Source organism: Pipistrellus hanaki (assembly GCF_964339955.1).
Source record: "Pipistrellus hanaki genome assembly, chromosome: X".
NCBI classification, from domain to species: Eukaryota; Metazoa; Chordata; class Mammalia; order Chiroptera; family Vespertilionidae; genus Pipistrellus; species Pipistrellus hanaki.
The window spans coordinates 42,462,293-42,476,188 of NC_140524.1; the positions used below are offsets into that span (position 1 = coordinate 42,462,293).

At 38.9% G+C, this 13,896-nt stretch overlaps 1 protein-coding gene across 1 annotated transcript in view; it reads left to right on the forward strand.

The window, feature by feature from the left end:
• The window catches only part of TRPC5 (transient receptor potential cation channel subfamily C member 5), a gene marked incomplete at its 3' end in the record, with an annotated part of 359,287 nt that overhangs the window by 180,952 nt on the left and 164,439 nt on the right, over positions 1–13,896 (forward strand). Inside the window, exon 2 of the mRNA XM_084870450.1 lies at positions 5,625–6,023. Coding sequence (XP_084726576.1) covers positions 5,646–6,023 — 378 coding nt within the window. The 5' untranslated portion in view covers positions 5,625–5,645. The remainder of the gene's footprint in view (positions 1–5,624; positions 6,024–13,896) is intronic.

The following is a 13,896-nucleotide window of genomic DNA, read 5'->3' on the forward strand; positions in this document are numbered from 1 at the left end:
AAAAGAAGAATGAAAGCAACCCAAAGTTTGCAGAAGAAAGGAAATAATAAAAATCAGAACAGAATTGAATGAAGTAGAGAACAAAACGACTATACAAAAAAATAAATAAATAAAAGAGCTGGTTCTTTGAAAAGATTAATAAAATTGACAAACCCCTGGTTAGACTCTTAGGAAAAAAAGGTAAGAGACCCATATAAACAAAATCAGAAATGAGAGAGGAGAAATCACTACAGACATCAAGATAAACAAAGGATCATACTAGAATATCATGAAAGCCTTTATGCCACCAAATTCATGAACTAGAAGAAATGGATACATTCCTAGAAATATATAACTTTCCTAGACTAAATCATGAAGAAATGGAAAATCTAAATAAACTGATCAGCAGTGAGGAAATTGAAATAACCATAAAAAATAATTAAAAAATAAAATAAAATAAAATAAAATAAAATAAAATAAAATAAAATAAAATAAAACCTTCAGAAGGAGACGGAGAAGGAGAAGAAGGAGAAGGAGAAGAAGAAGTCATCCAGGATGAGATAGCTTCACCAGTGAACTCTACCAAATGTTCAAGGTTGAATTAAAGCCTATTCTTTTCAAAGTCTTCTAAAAAATTGAAGAAGAGGCAATACTTCCAACACATTCTATGAAGCCGATATAACCCAGATACCAAAACCTGGCAAAGATAACACAAAAAAAGAAAACTACAAACTAATATCCCTGATGAATACAGACTCAAAAATCCTAACCAAAATACTAACTAATCTAATACATAAGTACATCCAAAAACTAATACATCACAATCAAGTGGGATTCATTCCAGGGGCAAAAGGATGGGTCAGCATTCGCAAATCAGTCAACGTAATACACCACATTAATAAAAGGAAGGATAAAAATTATATGATCTTGTCAATAGATGCAGAAAAGGCATTTGATAAGATACAACATTTTAATTTATGATTAAGACCCTCAATAAAATAGGAATAGAAGGAAAGTGCCTCAACTTAATAAAGGACATCCTATCAAATAAAAGTGTAATATGTAAATTGATCATCACTCCAAGACACAAGATGGCCACCCCCATGTGGTCAAAGATGGCTTCTCCCATGTGGACAAAAAATAGCCACGACAAGATGGTCAGCAGGGGAGGGCAGTTGTGGGCAGTTAGGTTTGACCAGGTCAGCAGTGGAGGCATTTGGGGGGAGACCCAGGCCTGCAAGGGAGGGTAGTTGGGGGTTGAACCAGGCATGCATGGGAGGGAAGTTAGGGGCAATTGGGCCATCAGGGGAGCAGTTAGGTGTCAATCAGGATGGCAGGAGAGTGGTTATGGGGTCATCAGGCTGGCAGGCAGAAACAGGGGCAATCAGGCAGGTAGGCAGGAGAGTGGTTGGGAGCCAGCAGTCCTAGATTGGGAGAGGGATGTCTAACCTTCTGTTTAGGCCCTATCTAGGATATCCCTCAAGGGGTTCCAGATTGGACAGGGTGCAGGCTGGGCTGAGGGACACTCCCCACCCCTGTGCATGAATTTTGTGCACTGGGCCTCTAGTATATGATAAACCCTTAGCCAAATGATGAAAAACTGAAAGCTTTTCCCTTAAGATCAGGAATAAGACAAGGATGTCTATTCTCACCACTCTTTTTTTAAAATATATTTTTATTGATATTTACAGAGAGGAAGGGGGAGAGATAGAGAGCTAGAAATGTCGATGAGAGAGAAACATCGACCAGCTGCCTCTTGCACACCCCCTACCAGGGATGTGCTCACAACCAATATACATGCCCGTGACCGGAATCAAACCCAGGACCTTTCAGTCCTCAGGCCGACGCTCTACCACTGAGCCAAACCGGTTTCGGCCATTCTCACCACTCTTATTCAACATTAGAGGCCTAATGCATGAAATTCAAGCAAGAGTAGGCTTTCCTTCCCCTGGCTCTTGGCACTGGCTTCCCTCTGGCACCCAGGAACCAGGCTACCTTCACAGCCCTGGCTTCATCTGGAAGGTGGTCTAGAAGGACATCTGGTCTAATTAGCATATTACACTTTTATTATTATAGATACTACTGGAAGTTCTAACCAGAACAATAAGGCAAGAGAAAGAAATAAAAAGCATCCAAATAGGGAAGGAAGAAGTCAAACTGTCATTTTGAAGATGACATGATGCTGTATATAAAAAAAAAAAAAGCTAAAGAATCTACCAAAAAACTATTGGAAACAATAAACAAATACAGTCAAATTGCAGAATATAAAACCAATGTGCAAAAATCCATTGCCTTCCTTTATACCAGAGGTTCCCAAACTTGTTTGTGCCGTAGACCCCTTGCCATGTTTTTCGGTTTTGGGTAGACCCCCTACTTACCTGATATTGATTTTTTTGTAAATTTCTAACTGTAGTGAAGTTTAGTGGTAAAATTTAATAAAAAATAATGTACCTACTTTTCTCTGGCATTCTCAAACAAAATAACACTGATTCACTATAATTTGTATGATAAACTACCAGTTTATATTTTTTTAAATATTTTCTCAGCACTTTCCTATTCAAGATTCAGGAAACGAATGAACGTATTTTTCTCACATTCATATTTATAGAGTGACGAATTGAACAAGTCGGTGCAAGTTCGCGAAGCTTTGAGACAAAAATTGGCAAGAATGTTTACTGCGCGTATGCTTGTAACAAGATGATACTGGTATATCATTATGTGCAGGTTTTTATCCTACAACTTACACAATTTTATAAACATATATAATAAATTTTTTACTTCATAGGTACTTTTATAAATAATTTATATGTTTTTATATTATAAGATAATATGATGTAAGTAAATAGGTACTATCAGTGTATGTTGAGATCCACTATCGTGGACCCCCATTTTCATTTCATGGACCCCCAAATTTTTTTTCACTGACGTAGACCCCTTGCAGGTTGTCATAGACACCTGGGGGTCGATATAGACCACTTTGGGAATCACTGCTTTATACCAACAACAAAACTTCAGAATAAGAAATGTAGAAAACAATTTCTTTTTCAATACATAGCAACCAAAAGAATACTAGTAAAATACCTGGGAATAAACTTAACAAAGAACGTGAAAGACCTATATATTGAAAATTACAAAACATTTTTCAAACAGATTGAAAAAGACACAACTAAAAGGAAAAATATCCCATCTTCATGGATTAGAAGAATCAACATAGTTAAAATAGCTATTTTACACAAAGCAATCCCCATCAAAATCCCAATGTCATTTTTTAAAGAAATACAGTAGAATGAGAAATCATCAGATTTGTTTGAAACCACAAAAGACTCAGAATAGTCAAAGAAATCCTGAAAAAAAGAACAACAACATGGTATTGGCAGAGAAACAGATATACAGATCAATGGAACAGAATAGAGAGCCCAGCTATAAAACCAAATGTTTGAACAGATAATTTTTGACAAAGGAGCCAGAAATGCACATTGGAGTAAAGATAGTGTCTTCAATAAATGGTCCTGGGAAAACTGGAAAGCCACATTCAAATGAATGAAACAAGATTGCAGTTTGTCCCCATGTACAAAAATTAATTTGAAATGGATCAAAGACTTAAACATATGACCCAGAACTATAAGTCCCATAGAATAAAATATAGGTACCAAACTTATGGATCTAGGTGGTAGAGAACATTTTATGGACTTGACCCCAAAGGCAAGGGAGGTAAAGGCAAAAATAAATGAATGGGACTATATCAAACTGAAGAGCTTCTATATAGCAAAAGAAGTGGACAACAAAACAAACAGGCAGCCAACCAGATGGGAGATGATATTTGCCAATAGTAGCTACTCCAACAAAGGCTTAATTTTCAAAATATATAAAGAACTCATAAAACTCAACATGAAACAAATAATCCAATCGAAAAGTGGGAAGAGGACCTGAAGTACACCTCTCCCAAGAAGCCATACAAACAGCCAATAGGTATATGAAAAGATGTTCAAACTCACTGACAATCAGGGAAATGCAAATTAAAACTACAATGAAATACTCCCTTAAACCAATCAGAGTGGCCATTATCAACAAGACAAGCAGCAACAAGAGTTGTAAGGGTTGTGGGGAAAAAGGGAACCCTCATCCACTGCTGGTGGGAATGTAGACTGATACAACCACTATGAAAAGCAGTGTGGTACATCTACACAATGGAATACTATGCTGCCGTATTTTATCACAAAGTTAAACACATTGCAGGAACTCAATAATAGGTTTTACTTTAAATTAAATTCTATGAAAATCTGGCTTTAGATGTGGGGTATGTAAAACAGACCATTCACTTCTCACATTTGAATCACATTTTCATATCTATCAGTTTCTTGGTTTGGAATAGTGAAGGAAAAAAATCATGAGTGAACAGAGAGTGTCTGTGCTTATTTTTTGCAGCTAGCTGCCTTTGGTATATTGGAACCAGTATCCCTCTCCCAGGTGAACAGCAGCAAGAAACAGAATTTCAGTTAGCACTAAAACAGGATTGTAATCCAGGAGCTGCATCTGGGGTGACTGCAAATGCAATCCTGAAAATCAACACAAGCCTATAGGTCCAGAGCCCAAAGAAATTGGCCAAAGATGAACTCCAACTTTGCATCACCAATCAGAAGTATTATCATGAGTATTTTCAGGCAGCAGAAGAGAAGGAAGGAACTACCTTGTTCCATGTCTCAGGCATGGAACAAGGTAGATGGAACTACCTTGTTCCATCCTGAGCCAGCTGCTTTGATAATGCATTACCTTATTTAACTCTCACAATAGCTTTATGAGATAGAAATTATTCTTTAACACAGAGCCTGGTGCATAATGATAACTGCTATACATATTATCGATATTGATAAACTTAATAATAATAAATTGAAACATGGAGGGCTTGGTTTGTGTAACTTATCCAAGGTCACAGAGCTGGTACAGTCAGGATTTGAGCCCAGGTATTTCTGACTCCAAAGCCTGGGCTTTCTCTGGTATACTCCTTTTCAAGAAGCAAAAGATTGTGACATTAAAACAGTTTGGGATTCATCAGCAGATGAATGGATAAAAAAGCTGTGGTATATTTACACAATGGAACAGTACACCGGTATAAAAAAAGAAAGAACTCTTACTATTTCCAACAGCATGGATGGACCTGTAGAGTATTATGCTAAGTGAAACAAGCCAGTCAAAGAAAGATAAGGATCACATGATCTCATTTATATGTGGAATCTAATGAACAAAATAACCTGGTGAATAAAATAGAACTAGAGACATAGAAGCATGGAACAGACTGACAAATTCCAGAGGGAAGGTGGAAGTAGGGTAGTAGGGAAGTGATTAACCAGGGAACTTATATGCATAACTCATGGACACAGACAATAGAGTGGTGAAGACTTGGGAGGGGTGGGTATGGGATTGAGGGGGTCAAAGGGAAAAAAAACACAATCAAAGGAGATATCTGTAATACTTTCAACAATAAAGATATTTTTTTAATCAGCATAGTATTAACAAAATAATGAAGTGTAAAATAAACAAATGTTTTGGATTTTCCAACCCATTAGCAAGGCTGCCTCCACAGTTAGCCATTTGAGACCTTCGGGTATCTAAGAATATCTTCGGTCTCCCTTTCTCTCCTTATTCAGGTTTCTAAATTGCTATGAACAATGGCCCAACTGTACTACAAAAAGGTCAACTACTCACCATACAGAGACCGAATCCCACTGCAAATTGTGAGGGCTGAGACTGAGCTCTCTGCAGAGGAGAAGGCCTTCCTCAATGCTGTAGAGAAGGGGGACTATGCCACTGTGAAGCAGGCCCTCCAGGAGGCAGAGATCTACTACAATGTCAACATCAACTGCATGGATCCTTTGGGACGGAGTGCTCTGCTCATTGCCATTGAGAATGAAAACTTGGAGATAATGGAGCTACTGCTGAACCACAGTGTGTATGTAGGTGATGCCTTGCTCTATGCTATCCGCAAGGAAGTGGTGGGTGCTGTGGAGCTTCTGCTCAGCTACAAGAGGCCCAGTGGAGAGAAGCAGGTAAGAGAAGTTCCTATAGGATTGAAAATAGCCAGGGACAACAGGAAACCAAAATTAGAAGCCTTGAAACTAGGGAAGTTCAGGTAGGCTAGAGTTGAGAAGCGCTATCATGGCAACCCTCTGCTCTAATCAGTGATCTCAGGTAGTATCCTAGAGCCACCCTGCATGGCCTATGCTGAGTTTTACTCATTTGCCATTTTCTTATTAGTATTTTCCCTTATATATTCAATACTTAACAATCAAAAAGTGTGCTCTCCATTTCCAAAATATTCAAGCTTCTTCTACCCTTCCTACCCTCTGCTCTCTATCTTTATTTTCTTTCTCTACTCAAAGTTATATTCTACAAAAGAATAAACCAAACAGAAACCTGAGCTTTCTCCTTTTATTAGTTTCTCTCCTGAAGGACAGGAGGCTTTTAAGCATGAGAGTCACAATGAAAATGAAAATGGATACAGGGGCTCACATATTTTTCTAGTACCTGTCATGTAACTGCATTCCACCATTAGATGTTCAGGTGTTTGTCAGGAGTTTCTCCTACCCTCAGAGATATCTATGTTTTATATTCTGGAGTCATCTTCAAGTCCTTCCCCTCACTTGCCTCCATATCTAGTTCCTAAACCTTGTGCTTTCTTCATTCCTAATATATCTTACATACTTTCCTCTCTAACCCAACTCCCACCACTGTGCCTCTAGTCCTTATCATCTCTCTTCTATTGTAGAATACTGGTTCTCAAGTGTGTTCCAGCATTAGCATCACCAGGGGAACTTGCTAAACGTGAATGAAAATCCTCAGGCATCACCAGAGACTGAATTAGAAACTCTGGGGATGAGGCCCGGCAAGCTGTGTCTTAATAACCCCTCTAGGGAATTCTTATGAATACTCAGATTTAGGAACCAATGTCCTAGAGCAGTGTTTCCCAAACTTTTGATATATGTGTACCCCTTCTATAATTTTCGTAACGCTGAGTACCCCGCGTACTCATGAGAACGTAAAATTAGGTGCAGCTAAGCACGGTGCAGTGCATATCCCCACCAAACTCTGGTGCAACGTGTACCCCCATCAAGCTCTTCCTGTACCCCTGGGGTAAGCGTACCACACTTTGGGAAACACTACCTAGAGTAACATTAAAATCTTCTAACTGGACTCTTTCCCTCTAGCCTCTTTCTTTCTCCCAACCCATTCTGAACAATGATGCTGCTTATTCTTCCCAAAATATTGTAATAATTCTACAATTCCTGTCCATCATTTCAGCAACTACCATGTCTTCCCATTAGAAGAGAAACTAACTTAAGAATCCTAGCACTCAACAGTCTTCATTAACAGTCTTTCCCAGTCCTATCTTCCCTAGTCTTTTCTAAACCCCTCAAGTCAAGCACATCTCCTGATTGTATTTCTTCTTTTTGAGCATGGAATTGAGTTAATGGTAGAGACAAAGAAATACTGAGTTATCAAATGTGGAAGACTTTCATATTCACTCCCATTTATCATCATAACTGTTTTGAAAGAGAGAATAGCACAGAGGTAGTTCCAAATAGGGCACTAGCAATATCAACCCTAAGTTTTGAAAGTAGGCCAAGTTCTTATTTGATGGCCCCTACTTCCTCCATCTTTCCCCATTGCTCTGGCAAACTCAGAGAAAGAAAGGTACTAGATAAACTTATACTAAAGTACAATCTAAGGCATGATCTTCCCTGGAGAAAGGCAGAGCTTCACTCAGAAATGAATAACTAATGGTGAAATATCAGGCATATTAAACTTGGGTAAAGCTATTTGGGGGAATCTGTCTTTACCAAGATCCTTCAGACACAGTGCTAGTATAAGACCTCCTTTGTCCATATCCAAATATGACACCATATGTACAAACACACAAAGCTGTCAGCTCTTCAGTAGCCTTCTCTTCTCTCTCTTCTCTCCCTCCCAACCCCCGTATTAGCCTCTGCTAAATTTCATTTTCTTCCATTGCTTTGAAATCGCTGTAATAACTCAGACATCAGTAACTATAACAACAGACTGCCATAGTGCAGGAGATCTGCCTTTTGGGGAGATAGAAACAATATTTATTTACCGGGGGCAAGCAGGGATGTGAGTAAACACAGGCCTCCTGAAGGACCTTGGATCCAGGTGGTTAGGGGACTCTCAGAAAGACACTCCTTCCACAAACAGAATCCAAACACCTGTCCTTTTTCACAGAGGCTCTCCCCCACTTCTCCAAGGGATGGGGCACAGCTGACCTCCATCAATCTTGTGTAAACTAGTGCCCTCTTTAGCTTTATTGGGCATGGAGTTTGACCTCAAGCTGACAGCAAGACCCCCTTAGCTTCCTCTTGACCCCAGTCCACTGTCCTCTTCTAGCCTATCAAAACTGCTTTCAGATAAAGATTAGAGGCCAGGCACAAATGGCTGACACTGACTTCAAGGATCAACACTTACATGGAGACCTGAATTTTTAATAGGGACAACTCTTTAAGTAAAAATGGTGGTGCTCTATTAGATTGAATTCCTTGCACTAGACAACAAGTAGAACATAGTGTGCGGGGGAGGGGGGGTACTGTATTGTCTTCTTGTGTGTGTTATTCTGTGGCTTTCATGCTGCCTCAGAAATATGATCCTCTTGGCAGTATCTAGTCTGGAACCACTACACCATTATGGCCTATTTCAATAGGAGTAGATTTTGTTGACTTGGAGGTCTTGTGATTCCTTGGGGTAAACACTCAAATAATTCTCAAAATTCAAATATTTTGGACTACAGAAGGTTTAATACCAGCCTATTTCTCATCCATTAAATCTACTCCCTGCAGCTCATTGACTCTGAGCATCACTAGAAAAGCATCAGTAAGGAGGGAAAGCAAATCCAGCAACAATCCAAAGACTGTGTATGGTCACAATAAGCTCAAAGATCAATAATTGTGCCTATTGAAAACTTGTCAAAATGCACGTCCTTAAGTCCCATTACATACCTTACAGAATCAGAATCTTGGGGTTTGGGCCTGTAATCAAAATTTTAATAAGCCCACTTGTTTCTAGATAATAGTTCTATATACCTCTCTGTATTTGTTTCACATACCTGTCATAACAAAATACCACAAACTGGGCGACTTTAAATAAAGAAATGGTTTCTCTCGTAGTTCAGGAGGCCAAAAGTCCAAAATAAAGGTGTTGGGAGGGCTAGTTCCTTCTGGAGCCGCTAAGGCCGTCGTTCTAAGACAATAGGCTCCCACAGGTTGAGAACCGCTAGCAGGATCACCTAAAACCATCAGAAAACACAGATACTTACATTATGATTTATAACAGTAGCAAAATTACAGTTATGAAATAGCAACAAAAATAATTTTATGGTTTGTGGTCACTGCAACATGAGGAACTGTATTAAATGGTTGCGGCATTGGAAAGGTTGAGAACCGCTGCTCTAAGGAGAATCTATTCCATGCCTTGGCTTATAGCCACATCACTTCAGTCTCTCCTTTCTCATCACATAGAGTTCTCTTCAGTGTTTTTGTGTCCAAATATCCCTCTCTTTTCTCTTATAAAGACACCAGAGATTTGGTTTGGGGCCTACCCTAATCCAAGATGACCTCATTTTAACTTCATTACATCTACATCCTTTTTTCAAATAAGATCACATTCATAGGTACTGAGGTTTAAGACTTTAACATATCTTTTAAGGGGACACACTTCAACCCACTATACTCTTTATGAGAAATACTAGCCTAGATAAGTGGTTTTCAAACGTTTTTTGGAGCTTTACATTAAATGAAATCTTGCCCAGATATAAAACAGACAAACTAACCCAAGCACAGCTTCCCTAGTTTAAGTTCAGATTGGGACTTAAATCCCTACTTGTTCACACACACACACATACACACACACACACACACACACACACACACACACACACCACTCCCATACCTGCTTTCTGCCTGAGAAGAAAGCATACCTGGAAAACTACTGGTCTAGAAAACATAATGATAGGCTCTAATTCAGAGTTTCAAGTACTAGCCAGTTGTAACAGGCTAAAGACCTTGGGCAATTCATTAAATTGGGTGTCATTTGGGTATCTTTTACACACATTCAATTGTGGAATCACACCTCATCTGTAAAATAAAGCTAATAATATTTGCCCCTACCTAATCTAGAGAGCTATTATAAAGAAGAAATAAAATAAAATGTTAGTCTTTTGGGAAAAAAATTAAATGCTAAACAGAAGTCAGTGACTATTATTTTCAGCTTTACTCTATCAGTTTGACTTAACCCATCATATTGTGTGGAGAGACCAGCTGGCAAGTGGTACTCATCACAAGTCAACACCAGTACAGTGAGAGGGAGAGACTGGTGAACAAGCTGGCCCAGTTCATAGATTACCACTTTCTGCCTGGCCTTGATGGCAATGGTCTCCCTTTTGTTGTCAGGCAAGCTGCATGACCTCAAAGTCATCCCTCCTTAACCGTCTCCTTAGAGCAGTAGGCAGCGCGTCAGTCTCAAAGTTATTCCTCCTTGTTCACTAAAATATAAGTATGTGAGCAACAGAGAGGTAAAGCTTCTGGCCTCTGTATCAACAGCCCACCCAAGTAATTTTCTTTCTTGGTCACTTGCATCAATGCAGACAGGAGGAAAGAGGCTAAGACAACCTTCTTCCCGTGACCCACCCTTGTGAGCTCTGCCATAATTACTCATTTTTCTGTGGCAGATGGCTCCAAATTGAAATTGGTTTCACAGATGAGCTAGCAAGATTAAGTCTCAGCAACACTGGTAAGGGTTTGTATTGAGACTGTAGAAAATCAGCAACAAGGCACTCTATTTACTACTTCTCCAGTCTGATCCTTGGTCTCAGAGATTGAACAGTGTGGAGTGGGACACTAAGGGCCCAGGAAAAGGTGACTGGAGCACCTAGAGGGGCTAAAGAGTCCAACCTATAAATATCAGTCAATATGGGAGCAGAAATTAAAAGAGAGAAGTGTAAAAGTCACCCTGCTATTTGGAGTCATGCACTTCTGAGATTTGTTGACCTGGACAAGTCACTTAGTCTCTCCAAACCTCAGTTTCTTTATTTGTAAATGGGAATGACAATGGAGTCTATTTCATAGTTATAGTGAGAATTATATAAAAAAAATACATGTATATTACTTATAACAGTGCCTGATACATGGATATTCAATAAATGATAGCTAGTTCTAACTTCTCCTATTCCTATTCATTGAATCTGTGATGATATGACCTTCTAGCTAATCTAAATTATTTTTTGAAGTATTATGTACCACTAACACATAGTAGCTAACAGTTCAGACTGCATGACCTTTGGAATGGTGTTTACCCTGATTGAGCATCATTTTCCTTATCTGTATAATGGGGTTAATGATATTATCTACATCATAGGTTGTTGCAAATTTAAAATGAGAATTATTATTTAACATTTGACATAATCACATAAACACTAATACAAACTATTAATATTACCAAATCTTTGTTACCTGAATTTCCCAATATAACAGTAGGTTTTTATGCCTATAATAATCTGAGTAACAGCTTTAATTCTATGATTTTAATTATACAAAGTTCTAGGCCAAAGAAATGGGTTGTATCAAGAAAATAAATCAGCCACTTGATAGGAAAAAAAAAAAAAAAGGTCAGAGTGACTGCATGACATCATATTAGCTAAACTGATAAAGTGAGTTACTTCCACTCATATATCTGTGCTGAATTTTAATAAACCTGGCCTAATTCACTCACAGATCACAATTGTAGAGAGCTTAGAGATCATTCGTTCTGAAGTGACATGTCCAAGGTCACTTAGCTGAGCCCTGTACCAACACAAAAGCTTCCTATCTCCCCAGCCACTCTTTCTACTACTCCACTCTGCTTCCAATGAATCATTAGAAGTTACCACTTTATTTACAACAAAGCCAAAAATAAACAAAAGTAGTATCTGTCTAGAATAACTCATTGATGACAGAGTTCCAGTAAATATTAATTCTCTTCAGTTCTATTCAATTTTCTAGGCATTTATGACTACTAATCATATGCTTCACAATAAATTTGAAAGATACAGTTAGTACCCTTGAGAAATTTATAGTCTCATGGGGAGAACAGACATGCACATGCTGTCTAAGCAGTCCACCCATCTTAATGGATATGGATTTCTGTGTTCCAAGGGTAACAAAATATTGAAGACAGTGATGTTTGCCTTTCAGGAAAAAAAAGTATTTAAACTTGGACTCAAGTAGACCAACAGATCTGGATACATAACACTTCACAAAGAAGAAACCAAAAAGTAATCTCAAACACAATGACTAAATAGAAACCCATGATGTTTTTTAGGCATGGCCCTTCTCATCTCCCTTCAGGGTTACCACCAACTCAGGGCTTTCTTTCTATAACCTCATACTCATAGTTGTGAATAGCCTTTAATCCACATACACATGTCTACTTAAGGAGTTACCTCTTCTTTTCTGTCCTCCTTCACCTCACAGGTACAGTTTTCTAGAGGTCAACTATTTTCTGTTTTCTTTTCACCCCAGGCTCTTTACTGTTTTTGGTTTTTCCAGATAAGGCTCTTGTCACAAACTCAGTCCAAGAGTGAAATATCAGTGCAACATTCAGAGCTCTTCCATCTCCCCTCCATTAGTTTCACCCCAGTGCACCAAACACCACCTGTACTGATTCTTTCCCATATTCAAACAACAAACATGGGAAAGAAATAGAATAGTACAAGGAAACATGCTACAACATGCAAAATGTGTAACATGGACAATATAGGAGGTTACTCTGGATACAAGTAGACAGATTTCAAAGGCAGAACATTTCAAATAAGAAACATGCTTTCAGCTGGAAAAGAAGAAAGGAGGGAGGCACATTTGTCAGAAGGAAGTAAATGGACAATGAAATCCATAGTGGGAATGATGGTGGCTTGTTCACAGTAGGTCCTGTAGTGATGGATTACTGAAAAAAAATAATGCTTGGGGCTCATGCTACCTTCATGAGATTAGCATCATAGAGGAAGACCACAGATACCTTATTCAGAGTCAGAACACTGGGACAGATGGGTCCTAAGTCATATCGCAAACAGTAGTTGCTGGGTTCCTGTGCTCATCTGCCCCCCCCCTTTTTTTTCTCTGTTCCTAATTGGAGTAAAGAAGAATGAGTCTATTGACATTAGTTGAGCCAATCCTTAGTTGGGACCATGGTAAACAGTTACCACCATCCCATCTGGTTGTTACTGTTCCTCTGAATGGCAGTGGGAGCTGAGAGAACTAGCATGGAATGAAAGAAAGAAGCTAAAGCCACATCACTCAGGGGCTGAGGGTTGCAAATATTTATGAGGAATTGTCCATATTGATATTTGACTTTCCTCTTTCATCTCCCTTTTCTCCACATACCTACAAGTCCAATAAGTGTGTGGCATTTTAATCTCATTAGTTGACAACTCTCTTAGTGTCCATATCATGCCTATAAGGTTACTTTTCTCTCTCTGACCATTAACTGTTAGTCTCTTTTTCAAATCTTTTGCTATTAGTGCTACCAAGAGTTCTGTCACTTCTCCCTTTGTAGACCAATATCTACCAAAAGCTCCATAATTTATTTTCAAAATTTTAGCTAGATATACCCTCAAACATTTAAAAGTCACTGCCCTAAATAATACAAGCCTAATATGCTAAGTGTCAGTCATGCAGTGGGCCGTTCAACCAATTAGTAGGGGTGTCGAACTCAATCAGAGAAGGGGCCAAAATCTAAAATCCAGCCTAAATTGCGGGCCGAATGGTTTACTGAACAGTCATAAACTGACAATGTCATAAACTGACAGCGGAGTGCAGTGATGACAGCGCGGTGCAGGCCACATTGCAAGGCCTGGCGGGCTGGATTTGGCCCGTGGGCCTTGTG